Source organism: Spermophilus citellus (genome assembly GCF_964194105.1).
Source record: "Spermophilus citellus genome assembly, chromosome: X".
Classification (NCBI taxonomy): domain Eukaryota; kingdom Metazoa; phylum Chordata; class Mammalia; order Rodentia; family Sciuridae; genus Spermophilus; species Spermophilus citellus.
The window spans coordinates 116,848,684-116,867,662 of record NC_138190.1 but is presented as its reverse complement, the minus strand read 5'-3'; the positions used below and the strand labels follow the sequence as shown (position 1 = coordinate 116,867,662).

Here is an 18,979-nt window from a genome sequence, read left to right as displayed (position 1 = left end):
TCCATGAGCATATAGAAATTTATTTATTTATTTATTTAATATTTATTCTTAAGTTTTAGGTGGACACAATATCTTTATTTTATTTTTATGTGGTACTGAGGATCGAACCCAGTGCCTTGTGCTTGCTAGGCGAGCACTCTACCACTGGGCCACAACCCCAGCCCCTAGAAATTTAAATAAATGATTTAAATAATACTGAAGATGTCACAACTAAAGCAGTCCCAGCTAACTTAGCCGAGGTGAAGGAAGTTCTAGGAGTCTGGGAGTGAGCCCCTGCGAATCTTAGCCTGATGGGACAGCCCGGAAGTTCTTGAGACTACTACTGACACGTGACTCAACGTTGCTTGGAGAGAAAAGGTGCGGCGCGCTTGTGACGTCATTTCTGCGCTACTTTCTTCGTTGTCTTTGAGGTATCTAGCCGCCTCTGGGAACTATGCCTAAAGTAGTGTCCAGGTCGGTTGTCTGCTCTGACACCCGGGACCGCGAGGAATATGACGACGGCGAGAAGCCTCTCCACGTCTACTATTGTTTGTGCGGCCAGATGGTCCTGGTTCTAGGTGAGTAGTCGCGAACTGGAAGGCGTCTGCAAGGAGCGAGTCTGTGGGTTCTTTTTTTAAAAATTAAAAAAAAAATCTTTATGTGTTGCTGAGGATCGAACCCAATGCTTCACTGCAGGTTCTTTTTGAGGGGAGCCGGTGGGTACTGGGGATTGAACCCACGGGCGATTTATCACTGAGCTGTATCTCCAGTCCAGTTTTTTTTTTTTTTTTAATATTTTTTTCAGTCCAGTTTATTTTGAGATAGGATCTCGTCAAGTTGCCCAGTCTGGCCTGGAATTTGTAACCCTCCTGCCTCTACCTCCCCAGTCGCTGGATTACAGGCTGGCGCTCACACCCGGCTTAGTCTGTGGGTCCTTGAAGGTGAATTTCCTCCGGCTGTCATCTGGGCGCCACCTCTCACTGAAGTTTAGTGGCTTTTCCCTTACCGTCAGAATCCTCCCTACACATTCTTTCTCCACTCTTGACGTTTTTTTGTTTGTTTCGTTTTCTACTTAACCTTGTGACAATGTCTACAGACCTCCCTCTAAACTCCTTGTTAAAACACACACACACATACACACACACACATACACACACACACACACAATCTCCCCCCTCAATTCACTCCAAACACTTTGTGATTTTCTGCTGGATACAAAGATGCTGTCGTCTTAGAATAAATAAAAATAAAGCCCTCCTTGATTCTACATTTCCCTCCACCTATAACCCCACCCCTATGCTGCTTTTGTAGCAAAACCTATCAAAAGACTTGCCTAAAGACTGGGGTTGTGGCTCAGTGGTAGAGTGCTTGCCCAGCATGTGTGAGGCACTGGGTTCGATTCTCTGCACCACATATCTATCAATAAATAAAATAAAGGTCTATTGACAACTACAGAAAAAAAAAAAAGAGTTGTCTATATTGGTTGTCTTGACCCACTTCCCTTAGACTTTCCTTCCCACCCCTCACCTTCAAAACCGTGTTTGTTAAGCTTACTGACTAAACACTGTGATACCATTCTGGTGGCTAATTATCTTCGTGTTAATTAATCACCCTGTCAGTGGCATCTGAAACATATGATCATGCCATTTTTCTTGTGACATATTCTTTATTTACTTCCAAGACTCTACACACTCCTGATTTTTCTCCTACCTCAAATGTTGTCCCTTCTCAGAGTCTAGCTCCTTTTTCCCTCTCAGACTTTTAGAGATTTCAAGGCGTTAGAGCTTGGTATCTAGCCGCCAGTCTGTACTCACTCCCTCAGCCAGACCCCAGCTTTCAATATCACCTATTAGCTGATACTTCCCAGATGTTCATCTTTAACCTGAACCTCTCCTTAAGCTCCACTTACCTATTCAATATCTCCACTCGGATGTCTAATGGACCTCTCAAATATATCATGTTTAGAATTGAATTCATGATCTCCTGCCCGCTGCTCTACAATTGCCCTGATTATAGTGTTCCCTGTTGCAATGGTGATACTATAATTCATTCACTGAGAGGAGTGAACAAGCTAATGTGTAAACTGCCTACTGTTCTCTAATTCTCTTCACTTTCTCCATTAATCTCAAATCACTTTGATGCTTGACTTCCTCTGTGGACCTTTAGACTTGCATTATATTCATTTCTATCTGCTTTATAACTGTACCTGTTTTATTTCATATTTGTTTTCAGATTAACCTCCTCCAACTAGGATGGGTCATTTGCATATATATAACTTTCTCCTTAACAGTTACCCACTTTTCCCATTGCCTTCCTCATAGGCTTGGATACTTGGTTGACTCTTCTAACTCTAATAAATTGTAGCACAAACCAAGTGTACTGTAATCACAGAAATACACATAGGAACTTGAGTTGTGGTGTTGGGAAGGCTTTTTTTTTTTTTGGGAGGGTACTGGGGATTGAATCCAGGGGCACTTAACCACTGAGCCACAGCCCCCAGCCCCCAACATTTTAAATTTTTTAAATTTGAAAAAAGCCCTAAGTTGCTTAGGGCTTCACTAAGTTGCTGAGGCTGGCCTTGAACTTGTGATACTCTTGTCTCAGCCTTGTGAGTCTCTGGGATTACAGGCATGTGCCATCACATCTGGCAGTTTTTTTTAAATTTTTATTTTTTTGTGTGTGTCTGTCTCACAGTTTATTTAACAATATGTAATAATAAATCTAATTTTAACAGTGTATACAGTGACCCAAAGTTCATATTTATAAGTAATCAGCTTTAATTGCATGATTTACAACAGTAGAGGGTTTTTGCTTTCTATTTTCAAGTTTTACAGAAAGTGTATATGTGTATTGGGAGGCGGGGCATGGTAAAGTGAAAGAAAGCAAGCAAAGAAAAAATCCCAGGGACATTTCACAAGTTAAAATCATCCCACTGGAATTGTTTCTTACCCTCTTTTTAAATTGTTTTTCCTTTTTTAGATGTAAAATTAATGAATTTTTTTTCAAGAAACAGAAACCACAATATATAATACATCAATTTAGCAGCTGCCCCTGTATATTTTGAAAAAGTAATTTTTCTCTCTACAAGTACAAATTATTTTAATACTTAGGGTTTTATGATCAGACTTATGAAAGAAAATTTTTGGGAGCACAAAAGCTGACTTGAGGGGAGGAAAGGGGAATTTTTAAAATATTTATTTTTATGTGGTACTGAGGATTAAACCCAGTGCTTCACATGTGAGAGGCAGGTGCATTACCACTGAGCTACAGCCCTAGCCCCTGGAAGGGGGATTTTTCAAAATATTTTTTAGTTGTAGTTGCCAGACTACCTTTATTTTATTTATTTATTTTTATGTGGTGCTAAGGATCAAACCCAGGGCCTCACATGTGCTAGGTAAGTGCTCTACCGCTGAGCCACAACCTCAGCCCCAGGAAGGGGGATTTTTAAAAGAACACTTTTTAAAGAATGAGTATTTTTATACCTAGAGGGAAAAAAAATGATATAATTTTAAAGTAACAACCCCCTTTGTCCTTTGGTTTTATAAATGTTCTTTTATTTGATTCTTCCATAAAGTGAGGAAAATAGGGAAAAGTGTCAACCCTCTGAACCAGTATATAATTGTTAATGTTACATATTTTCACTAATTAAAAATAGTAAAACCTCTTGGGGTGCAAGGCAGGAACATATGGTTGGCATCAGACATCAGCCTCTTCCCAGTGCACTGATCTTTCAATGAAGAAAAAGTCCCTGAAGTGGGAAGTGATCTGCCAAAGATGATCAGGGTAACAACAGAGCTGGGGCCAAAACCAAGGTTTTCCTGACACCAAGTCATTTTTAGTTGGAAGCTTCCATCAGCAGAGTAATTATAGTAAAAGTTATAGTGCTACAGCTGCCACTGAAAACTTCTGATTGGATCAAGACCTTTTTCAGTGACTCTACTGACCAAATCTTTCTTCATTCTTTCAGATTGTCAGTTAGAGAAATTGCCCATGAGGCCCCGGGACCGATCCCGTGTGATTGATGCTGCCAAACATGCTCACAAATTTTGTAATACAGAAGATGAGGAGACTATGTATCTTCGGAGGTAAAGGGTTGATGCTCTGTCTAGGATTTTGCTCTTGTGTCAGGGTCTGTTTCTGAAGAGTACATATTCATCTAATGTTGAGCAGCTCATCTATTTGGGCCCAATTCTTTGACATTTGTGGTAGTTTTCTAAATTCTGTTAGTGCAGCAAAATCTTCATTGTGCTTTGGTGAAGTAGTGCTGAGATTTGATTCTACTGCCATTTGATAGCTGAAATTTGACAGGTTTGAATGAATTCATTCAACCTGTAATTTTTTGGAGTGCGCCACATGCCAGGCATTGAGCTAGGTACTGGATCTGTGAATGAATCAACTACCAGCTATAACATTAAAGAGGTAATAGCTCTGGTGTTATAAACAGAAGGTTATGGGAAAGGCTTCAAAAGTTAGTAGCATTTGTGGTTGGCCTGAACTAGGATTTCATCAGGTAGATGAGGGGGATTAGGAACATTCCAGGTGGAGGGAATCTAGAGGCACTGAAAGCATTAAACATGGTGTACCTGAGAAATCTGAATAGTCCTTTGTGGCCAGAGCACAGGTTATTTTACAGAAAGGGGTTCATGCATACTGGGGTGAGAACAGAGTACTGTGCCAAAGGGGACAAGATTATACTTTGATTTATAGGCAGGCAATGAAGAGCCAGTCTCCATTTTTTAAGCAGAGTAGTGACATGGTTATATCTGTTTTAGATTGGGGAATTCTTGATATATATGGGAAATTGAAGCCTGCGTTAGGGATAAAGTTACGTGAAAAGAATGTGGAGCAAGAAGAGAGGAATGAAGGTTTACAAAGCACATTAAAGAATTGGAACTATCCAGGTGCAGTGGTGCATGCTTGTAATCCTAGCGGCTCAGGAGGCTGAGGCAGGAGGATTGTGAGTTTAGCAGCTGAGCGAGGCTCTAAGCAACTTAGTGAGACCCTGTCTCTAAATAAAAAAGGCTGGAGATGTGGCTCAGTGGTTAGTGACCCTGGGTTCAATTCCCGGTACTGGAAAAAAAAAATAAAAGAATTGGAACTACTGAACAAGAAGAAAGTAGTGATGTGGAAAACAAGAGAGGAGAGTTTTAACAAGTATGTATGTGTGTTCATCAGGTGTGGGGGTGCCCATTATAAAGAGGTGCCAAATGGCACTGAGAGGTCAATCCTAGGGAATTAAGTCCATGCATTTGTTCATTAAATATTCCTTTTGTTGAGCTCCTTTTGTGTGCCAGGTACTGTCCTAGAAGCCTGGAATATCCCACTATATTAGAATGCTAGAGCTACCATAATAAAATACCACAAACTGGGTGGCTTTAAACAACAGGAATTAATTGTCTCATAGTTTTAGAGGCTAGAAGTCCACAAGGTGGGCTCAAGCGGTAGCGCACTCGCCTGGCATGCATGCGGCCCGGGTTCGATCCTCAGCACGACATACAAACAAAGATGTTGTGTCTGCCGAAAACTAAAAAATAAATATTAAAAATTTTCTCTCTCTCTCTCTCTCTCTCTTTAAAAAAAAAAAGAAGTCCACAGGTGTCTGTAGGGTCATGTTCTCTCTGAAGATTCTAGCTTCTTGCCCCTTCTTAGCTTCTGGTTTTTGCTAGCAGTCCTTAATGTTCCTTGGCTGCTGCTTCTTCTTCTTCTTTTTTTTTTTTTTTGTAGTGTTCTTTTTAAAAATATCTTTATTTTATTTGCTTATTTTTTATGTGGTGCTGAGGATTGAACCCAGGGCCTCACATGTGCTAGGCAAGTGCTCTACCACTGAGCCACAGCCTAGCCCTTCCTTGGCTTCTAACTGTGTCACTCCAATATCTGCCTTGCATCATCATGTGGTATTTTTCTAGTGTCATCTTCTTTATAAGGGTACCGGTCATATTGAATTAAGGGCCCATCCTATTCTACTCTAACCTCATCTTCTTTAGGGTGGTCTACAAATGAGCTACAATCCTCAGCTTTTATATTTTTATTTTTTTGGTACTGAGGATTGAACCCAAGGGCACTTTACTACAAAGCCACATCCCTGGCCTTTTTTTTTTTTTGTATTTTATTTAGAGACAGGGTCTCACTGAGTGGCTTAGGGCCTCACTAAGTTGGTGAGGCTGGCTTTGAACTTACAATCCTCCTGCCTCAGCCTCCTGAGCTGCTGGGATTACAGGCATGTGCCACTGTGCCCAGCAGCTTTTTTATTTTACTTATTTATTAATTTTTTAGTACTGGGGACGGACCTCAGGGGCACTCAACCACTAAGCTACATCCCCAGCCCTATTTTGTATTTTAGTTAGAGACAGGGTCTCACTGAGTTGCTTAGCACCTTGCTGTTGCTGAGGCTGGCTTTGAACTCGCGATCCTCCTGTCTCAGCCTCCTGAGCCACTGGGATTACATGTGCGTGCCACCGCGCCTCGCTAGTGTTTTTATGTTTTGAGACAGGGTTTCTCTAAGTTGCTTAGATCCACACTAAATTGCTAAGGTTGGCCTTGAACTTGTGATCCTTCTGCCTCAGCCTCCTGAGTTGCTGAGATTACAGGCATGTTCTACTGCACCCAGCTAACCTTGTCTTTTTTGGTTTTGTTTTGTGGTGCTGGACAATGTACACAGGGCCTTGTGCCTGCTAGGCAAGCACTCTAAGCACTCTGCCACCTCTTTATACCCCCAACCCTCTGACCTCATCTTCACTGCTTGTATCTGCAATAACTCTGTTTCTAAATAAGATCACATTTTGAGGTTCCTAGAAGGACACAAATTTTAAAGGAATACTGTTCAACCCAGTACAACCAGTAAACAAGTAAAGAATGTATGGAGCTTATATTCTAGTGTTATATAGGAAAAAGCTATAGGCTGGCATCTGGTTATGTTTAATTTAAGAAACCAAATTATTGTTAGCCCACACTAATGAAGAGTTAGAGACCACCAGTAGGTGATTTCAGTAACCAGTCAGACCTCAGCACCATTATAACAACAGGGCTTCTAGAATTGAGCAGCTGAAGAGAAAAATAGGTTATATACAAGGTGCAGATGGGAATACAGATCATAAAATTGATGAAATTTGCAAAGGAAGGCCTCCAGGAAACACTGGGTAAATAGTCCATTATGGTATGTGGGAAGATTTATAAATAACACTTTCTATTTAAGGATAATCCATTTTCTTATGTTTTCTGTTTGTTTGTTTGTTTTGGTACTGAGGATTGAACCCAGGGTGCTTAACCACTGAGTCTCATTCCCAGCCCTTTTTTGTATTTCATTTAGAGACAGGGTCTTGCTGAGTTGCTAAGTGCCTCACTAAGTTGCTGAGGCTGGCTTTGAACTTGTGATCCTCCTGCCTCAGCCTCCCGAACTGCTGAGATTACAGGTGTGCACCACCACGCCCGGCCTATTTTCTTATGTCTGTCTTCCACCATTATTTACATTATGATTTTGAAAATACTGACTATCTTTAGGATCACTAAAATATTGATTGTATATACTTATATGTAGCAATAATATGATTAATTATATAATAGCATTTTGTATCTATCTTAAGTTAATATGTATTATTTAGTTAGTACATAAACTAATCTAATACAACTAGGCCACAGGCTCCTATGATATCATAAGGTAGATGTCCTCACCATTAGTCAGAGAACCACTGGGTGACCCTAGAGTGAAGTAGAAACTCTGTAATCCAATCAGTCTGATCCTAGAGGTGAGAAAGCCTTAGTGCCAGGAAGTGCTCAGGCTGCTCTACTCTGACCAAGTGACTGTTAGGCTATAGAGTTCTTAGAATTTGTCAAAAAGCCAGGGTAATCCTTGATTAATTTAGTTCCTGCTGTAATCACAAACAGTCTTTCCAAGAACCCACTCACTCCTCTCCCCTACTGTCCATGGTGGAAGTCTGATCTTTCCTCTTTTTCATCCAGGTGAGTTAAAGAAAGTGCCAGTTACTGAAAATAGAGGAGTCTGCTCAGCATATGCCCTGAAACCTATTCCTTTCTACCTCCAAGGCTCTCCATTCCAAAGTAACCCTCAAAACACTACCATTACCTAGTACCCCCTTTCTGTTTTCACTTCCCGAGTTGCAAATTCAGTGGATGCTTTTCTGACCCTATCATTGTTATCATGCCTTCCTTGATGCTATTAACTTCTTTGATATCTGTGAAGCTACTCTCATGATTCTCCTCCTCCTTTGGTCTTCTCAGTTTTCTGGATTCTGTTTCTTCTCCCTGCTCCTTAAGTATTACTATTTCCCAGGGTTTGAACCTTGATTTTTGTCCCCTTTCTGTTATATCCTCCTTGAGTATTCTCACCCCTTCCATGGCATCAATTATACTTGCATGCTCATGAAACTTAAAATCTAGATCTGTTGACATTTCTCTCCTGTTTCCCAGAACTATGTATCTAACTGTTTACTGTGCCTCTTTACCTGATGTCTGTCCTACCTAGAACCAACATGACTAAGGCCAAACTCATATTTCTCTGACTCTTCATTACTTATAGCAATGCCTTTCAAACATTTTCAGACAAGTAACTTTTTCAGTGAAATTCTTATCCAGAGTATAAATAAAAATGTTAAGCATGAAGCTCCTCTGATTGGGGAAGAGTTAAGCCTAATCCATAAGGACTGATGCCTCCTTATGTGGTTGCATTTAAGAATCATTGCAGAGCACAACTTTCTTTTTTAATGCTACCAGGGTTGAACTCAGCGGCACTTAACCACTAAGCCACATCCCCAGTCCCTTTTTATGTTTTATTTAGAGACAGGGTCTCACTGAGTTGTTTATGGCCTTGCTAAGTTGCTGAGGCTGACTTTGAACTTGAGATCCTCCTGCCTCAGCCTCCCAAGCTGCTGGAATTATAGTTGTGCACAACTATTCCCTGCTTGCAGAGCATAATTTTTATTTTACATATTTTTTAGTTGTAGATGGACATAATACCTTTATTTTATTTACTTATTTATTTTTTATGTGGTGCTGAGGATCGAACCCAGTGCCTCACACATGCAAGGCAAGTGCTCTACCACTGAGCTTATTTTTATTATTTATGGTACTAGGGATTGAAGCCAGGGTTTTGTGCATACTAGGTAAGCACTGTACTACTGAGCTATATCCCCTGCTTCTGGAGCACAGGTTATAAAATCCTGATTAGCAGGATAAAATCCAAGCCTGAAGGTTCCTTATGATCTGGCCTGTACCATTCTTTTTTTTTTTTAAACATTTATTTCTTAGAAGTAGTTGGACACAATACCTTTATTTATCTATTTATTTATTTATTTTTATGTGGTGCTGAGGATCGAACCCAGGGCCTCACACGTGCTAGAAGAGCGCTCTACCGCTAAGCCACAACCCCAGCCCCTGGCCTATACCATTCTGTCCATTCACATCTCCTGGCATTCCCTTGATTTTTTTTAAGCAACAGCATACATTTATCTTTTCTTATAATTTCTGTTGGTCAGAAATTTAAGAACAAGCTTAGCTTGATGGTTCTAGTCTCTCATGACGCTGTGGTCATTAAGAGGTCATTAAGAGGAGCAGTCATTTGATGTTTTGATCAGGATTGAAGGTTCTACTTCCATCGTGGCTTACTCACATGGTTGACAGCTTTATGCTGATATCAAGAAGCCTCAGTTTCTTACCACGATATTAACAGTTTTAAAGTATACCAATACAAAATTGTTATCAATAGTTGCCATGCTATACATTAGATCTCCAGAACTTATTCATTCATCTGTGTAACAGAAACTTTATACCCATTGAACAACTCCTCCCTATTTCCCTCACCCCCAGTGCCTGGGAACCTCTATTCTACTCCTTCTATGAGTATGACAATTTTAGATTCTAAAAATGAATGAGATCATGCAGGATTTGTCTTTCTGTGGCTGGCTTATTTGATTTAGCGTAATGTCCTCTAAGTTCATCCCCATTATCACTAATGGAGGATTTACTTCTTTAAGGCTAAATAATATTATTTTTGTTTGTGGACATGCCTCCTTTTCTTTTCCTATTCATTTGTCAATGGATGGTTAGACTGTTTCCATTTCTTGTCTATTGTGAGTAGTGCTGCAATAAAAATAGTGCTGCAATAAAAAATGTATGTGCATGTGTCTCTTCAACGTACGGATTTAATTTCCTTTAGATATGTATCTAGTTGTGGAATTGCTGGATCATAAATAGTTCTATTTTTAATTTTTTAAGGAACCTCTATATTGCTTTCTATAGTGGTTCTGCTCATTTACATTCCTACCAACAGTATGCAAGGGTTTCCTTTTCTCCATATCTTCACCAGCACTCAATATCTTTTGTCATTTTTTTTTGAAAATAGCCATTTTTACTGGAATAAAGTCATAGGTCATTGTGGTTTGGATTTACATTTCCCTGATGATTAGTGATGTTGGATATTTTTTCTTTTTTCTTTTTTTTAAAGAGAGAGTAAGGGGGGGGGAGAGAGAGAGAGAGAGAGAGAGAGAGAGAGAATTTTTAATATTTATTTTTTAGTTCTTGGCAGACACAACATCTTTGTTGGTATGTGGTGCTGAGGATCGAACCCGGGTCGCACGCACGCCAGGCGAGTGCGCTACCGCTTGAGCCACATCCCCAGCCCCGGATATTTTTTCATATATCTGTTGACCATTTGTCCTTTGTGTGTGTGTGTGTGTGTGTCGGGGGGGTGCTGGGATTGAACCCAGGGACTTGTGCATGCTAGTCAAGCACACTACTACTGAGTTACATTCCCAGTCCTGTATGTCTTCTTAAGAAATGTCTATTCAGCCAGGCACAGTGCCTGTAATCCCAGTGGCTTGGGAGGCTGAGCAAGAGGATCACAAGTTCAAAGCCAGCCTCAGCAATTTAGCAAGGCCCTAAGCAACTCAGTGAGATCCTATCTCTAAATAAAATATAAAAAGGGGCTGGGGATATTATTCAGTGGTTAAACATCTTTGGTTTCAGTCTATGATACCAAAAACAATAACAAAAACAACAAAAATCAAAATATCTATTCACATTCCATTTACTCAAGAGGCTGAGGCAGAATTATCACAAATTTGAGGCCAGTGTGGGCAACTTAGTGAGACTAAGTTGAATTAAAAATTAAAGGGCTGGGGATGTGGCTCAAGCGGTAGCGCGATTGCCTGGCATGTGTGTGGCCCGGGTTCGATCCTCAGCACCACATATAAACAAAGATGTTGTGTCCGCTGAAAACTAAAAAAAAATAAAAAATAAATAAATTAAAAATATTAAAAATGAACTAGAGATGTAGCTCAGTGGCAGAGTATCCCCTTCCCCAAAAAAGAATTGTCTATTCAGGTGTGTTGCTCATTTTAATTGATTTTTTGCTATGCTATTGAATTGTGTGCATAAGTTTCTAGTTTGGTGTAATCCTGCTGTTGTTGTTGTTGTTGTTGTTGCCGCCTGTACATTTGGTGTCAGATCCAAAAAAAAAAAAAAAATCACTAAGTCACTGGACCATACTAATGTCAAGAAGCTTTTTCCCCAAAATTTATTCTAGTAGTTTTACATTTTCAGTCTTATATTTAAGCCTTTAATTCATGTTGAGTTAATTTATGTATAAATGGTGTTAGATAAAGGTCCGATTTCATTTTCTTTGCCTGTGGATATCCACTTTTCCCAGCACCATTGTTGAAAAAAGAATCCTTTTTTCATTGTGTGGTTTTGTCAACCTTGTTGAAGATCAGGACTATAAATACCTGGGTTTATTTGTGAACTCCCTATTCTTGTACTGATTTTATTTTTTGGCATGTTGACCCATTCTCATATTCCTGGGAGAAATTCCAGTTGGCCGTGTTGCAGTTTTTTCTTTTCTTTTCTTTCCAATTGAACCCAGGACCTTGCACATGCTAGGCAAGTGCACTACCACTGAGTTACATCCCCAGCCCCGTTGCACAATTTTTTCTACATGCTCCTGGATTCACTTTGCCAGTATTTTTTGAGGACTTTTATTTGTATGCTTTTTTTTTTTTTCTTGTTTGGTGGTGCTGGGGTTTGAACACAGGGCCTTGCAGGTGCTAGGCAAGCACTCTACCACTGAGCTACGCCCCAGCCTGTATGAATATTCTTAAGTGATATATCTCTAGTTTTTTATTGTCATATGTTTGTGTGGGTTTGATATTGGTATAAAATTAACATCACAGAATGAATTGGGAAGTGTTCCCTCATCTTCCCTTTTCTCCAAAAAAAATGTGAAGCTTTATAGAATTATTTTTTGAACTTTGAGTAAAATTCACCTTATGCCTCTGGTTCTGGCCTTTTCTTTGAGAAAAGATTTTTTATTATTAATTCAACCTCTTTACTTGTTATAGTTTGTTCAGGTTTTCTATTTTTTTCTTGAGTGAGCTTTGACAGTTTGTGTCAGTCTTTCATTGTAAGAATCTGTTTCTTCTAGGGTATCTAACTTTACTGGCATATAATTGTTCATATTATAATCTTACAATCTGTATGATTGGTAATACAGCCTTGATTTTTAAAGTTCTAATGATATTAGACTATTTGTAATTGCTATACTGCTTCACCTTTACATACAGTATTCCCTCTGACTAAAATGTCATTTTCTATCAGGAATATCAGCTTGAACATCACCTCTGTGTAAAGCCTTCCATGACCACCTCACATGTACTTTGGCATTCCTACCTCTGTGTGGTCATTACACTTTATACATTCCTCCATTTAAGAACTTACCTCCTTGATTATAATTTTCTCACTAAACTGAATTTTTTTTTTAAAGTACTGGGGATTGAACCCAGGGGTGCTTAACCACTGAGCCACATCCCCAGCCCAATTTTGTATTTTGTTTAGATACAGGGTTTCACTGAGTTGCTTAGGACCTCACTAAGTTGATGAGGCTGGCTTTGAACTTGTGATCCTCCTGCCTCAGCCTCCCAAGCTGCTGGGATTACAGGCGTGCACCATAGCGCCCGGCCCTTAAATTGAATTCTTTAAAAAATTAATTCAGCCACTATTTATTGCATCTCTAGTTTGTGTCTGGTTCTTTATTGAGCCCTAGAGTGATGAGACTTTCCGATCTCTGATCTCATGGATGGGATGACAAAATTAGTAAACAGAAAAATCAAGTAATAATGATTATGGAAAGATATATGAATGAAATAGAGGACTGATATCACATGAGGTCTTCATAGAGAAGATGGTCAGGAACGGCCTCTCTAACTAGGTTATGTATGAGGTGAGGCCAAAAAAGGTACGAATGGGACAGCCTTGGCATTATTGTAAGAAGAGCATTCCAAGCAGTGAGAAGAGCATATGTATGTGAAAGTCAGAGGCTGGAAAGTACATGTTTGTTCAAAGAACAGAAGAAATTCTGGTGTGGCCAGTGTATAGGGAGGGAGGGAAACAGTGTATGAGATTAGGCAGGGGCCCAGTTGTGTACTCAGCTCCTGGTAAACCATGGTAGAGAGTTTGGATTTTATTCTAGGTGTCTGTGGAAGCCATTCTTGCCTCTATTTAGAGAATAATTTAGAGTGAGACAGTAGAGGAAACAGATCCTAAAATAAGTGGTTAGATTTTGTTTATGTTTTTGTTAGATTTGAATTAAAAGTGAGGAAGACCTAAGTATGACATACACATGTGAAAAAAGAAAAAGATTGCTTTGACCACAGAAAAATCTAAAATTTCCATATGATGAAAACAAAATCAAAGACAAATAACAAACTTGAGAAGAAATATTTGCAAGGAGCTAAGCATGGTGGCACATACCTGTAATCCCAGCAGTTTAGGAAGCTGAGGCAGGAGGATCCTCAAGTTCAAAGTCAGCCTCAGCAATTTAGAGGGCCCTAAGCAATTTAGCAAGATCCTGTCTCAAAAAAGGGTTGGGGATGTGACTCAGTAGTTAAGTGCTCCTAGGTCAATCCCTGGTACCCATAAAAAGAGAAAAACAAAAGAAGGAAGAAATATTTGTAAGACCCTTTAACAATACCATGTTTCCTTAATATAAAATGAAGACATAACTCACTAGACAAAAGATATGCACTGACAGTTCACAAAAATACAAATGGCTGTTAAATTTATGAAAACATGTATAACTTCTGTATTAAAAAATAAATGCAAATTTGAAGATCCCATTTTTCACCCATGAGATTGACAGGGATGCAGTTTAATACATAATGTTGGTGAGACTGTAGGGAAACAGATCTCAATATATTAATATTAGGACTATAAATTGGTTCAAGTTCTATAGAGTAATTTGGCAGTATTTAAAAATGTATACCCTTCTAGGAATTTATGCAACAGAGAAAAGACATTTGGGTTTATCATATAAAGAAATACAATGTAGCCCTTGTAAAGAATAAAGCAAGCTGGAGGCAGTAGTACAGGCCTGTAATCCCAGTGGCTCAGGAGGCTGAGTCAGGAGGATCACAAGTTCAAAGCCAGCCCCAGCAACTTAAGCCCTAAGTAACTCAGTGAGACCCTGTCTCTAAATAAAAATTTAAAAAAGGGCTGGGGATGTGGCTCTTTGGTTGAGTGCCCTTGGGTTGAATCCTCAGTATCAAAAAAATTTTAAAAAGAATGAAGCAACTCTTTATCTATTTATATGGAAGAATCATATATGTGTATATGTTTATATATATAAAAACATATATATATATACACACACACACATATATATGTGTATATATGTGTGTGTGTGTTAAATTTATGAAAACGTGTATAATTTCTGTCTTAAAAAATAAATGCAAATTTGAAGATCCCATTTTTTACCCATTTAAGAAACATTTTGAATGATTTTTTTAAAAAGGTGAAGAATAGTGTAAAATATGGTACATTCATATAAAAAAGGAAAAATGGTGTTTCCTTATGTACCAGGGATGGGGATATAGTTCAGTGATAAAGTGCCTACCCAGCATGTGCAGGGTTCAATTCCCAGCACAGAAAAAAAGCCTAGAGTGCTTGCCTACTGTGTACCTGTCAGTGTTCTTTGCTTGTACATGCATTGACTATCTCTGGGATGAACACAAAAAAATCAGAAGGATTTTGCCTATGGAGAAGGGAACTTGGTGTGTAGGGGACAGGTAGGATGGATATTTATTTTTCATTTTATTCTTGTGTGTATACCTTATGCCTATGTTGACTATTAAAATTTTGAAACAAGCAAGAGGGGTTGAGTGAGGAGATCAGTCAGGAAGTTGTTTCAGTAGTAGAAGGAATTGATAATGGTGGCAGGAAGGTGGAAAAAAGTAGACATGTTCAAGAAATTTTTTTTTGAGATTAAATCCATCAGATTTGTTCATGAAGTAAGTGTGAGAAATGAGGGAAGGAGAAGAATCAAGGATGAGTTCCAAGTTTCTGTTAAGCAACTGGGTGGGTGGAATTGAGTCTTTTAATCAATGTGTTGGTTTTCTAAGGCAGTTTCATGTGGGCTCTTGAGTTTGACTGCCTGGGCTTGAATTCAACCTCCTCTACTTCCTAGCACTACAATTTTGTGCAAATCTTGTAATTCATGCTTAAGTTCCCTCATCTGTAAAATGGGAATAATAATATATCCTACCTCACAAGGTTATTGTAAGGATTACATGAGTTAATAAATTTAATATTTTAGAATGGCTCATAGCATATGGTAAAAGCTATACCATTTTCCTTCTGTATCCACATGGAATTTGTTCCAGGACCTCCTGTAGATACCAAAATCTGCAGATACTCAAGTCCCTAATATCAAATTGCATAGCATTTGCATATAACTTATTCTCTCACATACTTTAAACCATCTTTATGTTACTTATAATACCTATACAACCTAAATGCTATGTAAATAATTGTTATACTGTATTGTTTAGGGCATAATAACAAAAAATGTACATGTTCAGTACTGACACAATTTTTTTTCTGAATATTTTTGATCCACAGTTGGTGGAATCCACACATGAGGAACCCTTGCATGTGGAGGGCTAACTATTTAAGTGGTTGCTGCTATCATTGTTAGTATGACTGTAATCATTACTATGACAGTTATATTGCACCTCTTCCTCTTCTGTCAGGGTAACCATTTTAGGGGCTCAATAAATGCTTGTGGAAGGAAGTACGGAAGGAAGGAATGTTAGAACTTTAAAATTAACACATTTACCAATTGATCTGTGAAATGAAAAAATTTTAAAAATATCTATTTATTTTTTGTTTTTTTTTTAGGTGTACACAGTATCTTTATTTTACATTTATGGGGTGCTGAAGATCGAACCCAGTGCCTCGTGCATGCTAGGCGAGTGCTCTACCACTGAGCCACAACCCCAGCCCTGAAATGAAAATTTTTGAAAGGCCTTTTTAGTATGTGAAGAAATTAGATGGTATGGTTAATAGGTTATGAGATTTGCTCCTGCCTTCTTACTTTTTAACTTCCATTTTCTGTACAGGCCTGAAGGCATTGAACGACAATACAGGAAGAAGTGTGCAAAGTAAGTGTTAACCATGTGGGTTTCTCCAGGAATAGGCAAGTAGAGGGATAATAGATTACGAAAATAACTATTTGGATACAATACTCTGTTGTGTCTCTGTTTTTATAATATCAACTGCCTTCAAACCAAATACTAATATATTTCCTAAAGAGACTAGTCAGAGTTACATCCCTGACTAGCTGACCACAAAAATGAGTTTTTAACATAGTGCAATTTTATAAAAGTTGAGATGTAATCCATATGTAATGAAACTTGCCCATTTTAAGTGTTCAGTTTGATGGGCTTTGACAAAAGAATACAGTCATGTAATACCACCAGCATCATGATATCAAACATTTCCAGCATTTCATATGCCTTTGCAGTCTAACCCCCCACCCTCCCATTAGGCACTGCTTTCTGTTACAATGGTTTTGCCTTTCCTAAAATTTAAATTCTACAATATGTGTTGTATATGTATAGTATTTATCTTTTGCACCTTTTATTTTAGTCCTTCAAGTTATTATGTCATGGGGCTGGGATTGTGGCTCAGCCGTAGAGCACTCACCTAGCACGTGTGAGACCCTGGGTTCAATCTTCAGCACCACATAAAACTAAATAAATAAAATAAAGGTATTGTGTCCAACTACACTAAAAAATAAATATTTTAAAAAGTTATTATGTCATTAATCATTTATTCCTGTTTATTAATAAGTAATATTCAATGTATCCAAGTTTGTTTGCCCATTCACCCATTTGAGGTGAACGGTGTTTTAGTTGTTTCCAGTTTGGGCTATTATAAGTAAAGTTGCTATGAATATTCTAGTATAAATTATAGTGTGCACATGTATTTTCTCTTGGAGTGGAATTGACTGGGCCATATGGTAAATGAAACTAGTGTAACTTAATCCAGACCTATTTGTAAAGTCTAGGATCATAGACTCAAGAATCTTAAAGAATATTATGTGTATTTCCAGTTTTAGGCTATTAATAGTGTCTATTAAACTAAAAAATTCAATCTTGATGAAACTATGGTTATAGTTTGTCTTTCAGAAGACTCAAACTAGGAGATTAAAGCTGAGGAAAATGGATAAGAATGCATTTTCACTCCCAGCCATATTGGATTGATGAAATTGGTTTTTATCATTTCTTGTAGGTCTACTTTGTTTAGCTCAATAAGTGTAATAATGGTCAGCCAAAGAAAGTGGTGATTACTACCAGGATTGGTTTGCCAACCACTACAGTGGAACCTTTACACTCCTCCCAACAGTACAAAAACAAAACAGAACAGAAAAAAATCTAGACAAAATGCTCAAACCAGTTACCCAGGTGACTGGGAAGAATAGTGGCAGTTTTGACTGCAAAGCAATCAATAAAATGAGCTAGGGTTTATCAGACTTATTGAATATTATAGATCACTTGAAATGTTCAATAAACTTGCAGATTCACAGTCCTCACTCCCTACATTTGCTGGATCAGGATCTTTTGGGAGAGACCTAGGAATCTTAACAGCAATTTTTTTTAATATTTATTTTTTAATTATAGCTAGACACAATAACTTTATTTTATTTTATGTGGTGCTGAGGATTGAACCCAGTGCCTCACGCATGCCAGGCAAGCACTCTGCCTCTGAGCTACAGCCCCAGCCCAGCAATTTTTTTAATATTTATTTTTTTTTAGTTGTAGCTGGACACAATACCTTTATTTAATTTATTTATTTGTATATGGTGCTGAGGATCAAACCCAGGGCCTTGTATGTGGGAGGCGAGCACTCTACCGCTGAGCCACAACCCCAGCCCCTTAACAGCAATTTTAACAAGCACCATTTGGGAATCAGTCATTGAGAAAAGCTAATCCTTATTTTATGACACAGAAATATTCCCAGAGTCTACATATGTTTTGCATATCTCTGAGGGGATTTGGAATCAGAGTTCTTCTAGAGGTTCATTCTGCCTTTTGCAGGTGTGGACTACCACTGTTCTACCAGTCCCAGCCGAAGAATGCCCCTGTGACCTTCATTGTGGATGGAGCAGTAGTGAAATTTGGTCAGGGTTTTGGGAAAACAAATATATATACTCAGAAACAAGAGCCTCCAAAGAAGGTAATTATCATTGAAGGAGACAGATTGCTTAATACAGCTACAGATTTCGTCCCAAATGTCTTTTATTGTGGTGCTAGGGATAGAACTCAGGGATTAATACATGCTAGGCAAATGCTATACTACTGAGTTACACCCCCAGCCCCCATACTTTAAAATAAGGGTTTAGTACACAAGAAAGTGCCCTTTATGGATGTCTTCATTTTTTAAATTTTTAGTTGTAGATGGACACAATATCTTTGTTCATTTATTTTTATGTGGTGCTGGGGATTGAACCCAGTGCTAGGCAAGCACTGTACCACTAAGCTACAACTCCAGCCCCTAGATGTATTCATTTTTAAGAGAATGCCATTTTGTGTTTAAGCAGAGATTACAGAATTGTAACACCTATTCTTTTTTTCCTACAGTTGCCCCATGAGTAATCTTAGAAAATGTAGTTTTTATTCTCATTTATTTCCTTAAAAAATTATTTTTCCAGTGTGAA

The 18,979-nt window shown here is 38.5% G+C and overlaps 1 protein-coding gene across 1 annotated transcript in view; it reads left to right on the top strand.

The window, feature by feature from the left end:
* The first annotated feature begins 367 nt into the window (after positions 1 to 367).
* The window catches only part of STEEP1 (STING1 ER exit protein 1), a 31,134-nt gene continuing 12,522 nt past the window's right edge, over positions 368 to 18,979 (top strand). The window contains exons 1-4 of the mRNA XM_081278072.1: positions 368 to 557; positions 3,947 to 4,064; positions 16,380 to 16,421; positions 18,360 to 18,498. Of these exons, the coding sequence (XP_081134198.1) occupies positions 434 to 557; positions 3,947 to 4,064; positions 16,380 to 16,421; positions 18,360 to 18,498 (423 nt within the window). The 5' untranslated portion in view covers positions 368 to 433. The remainder of the gene's footprint in view (positions 558 to 3,946; positions 4,065 to 16,379; positions 16,422 to 18,359; positions 18,499 to 18,979) is intronic.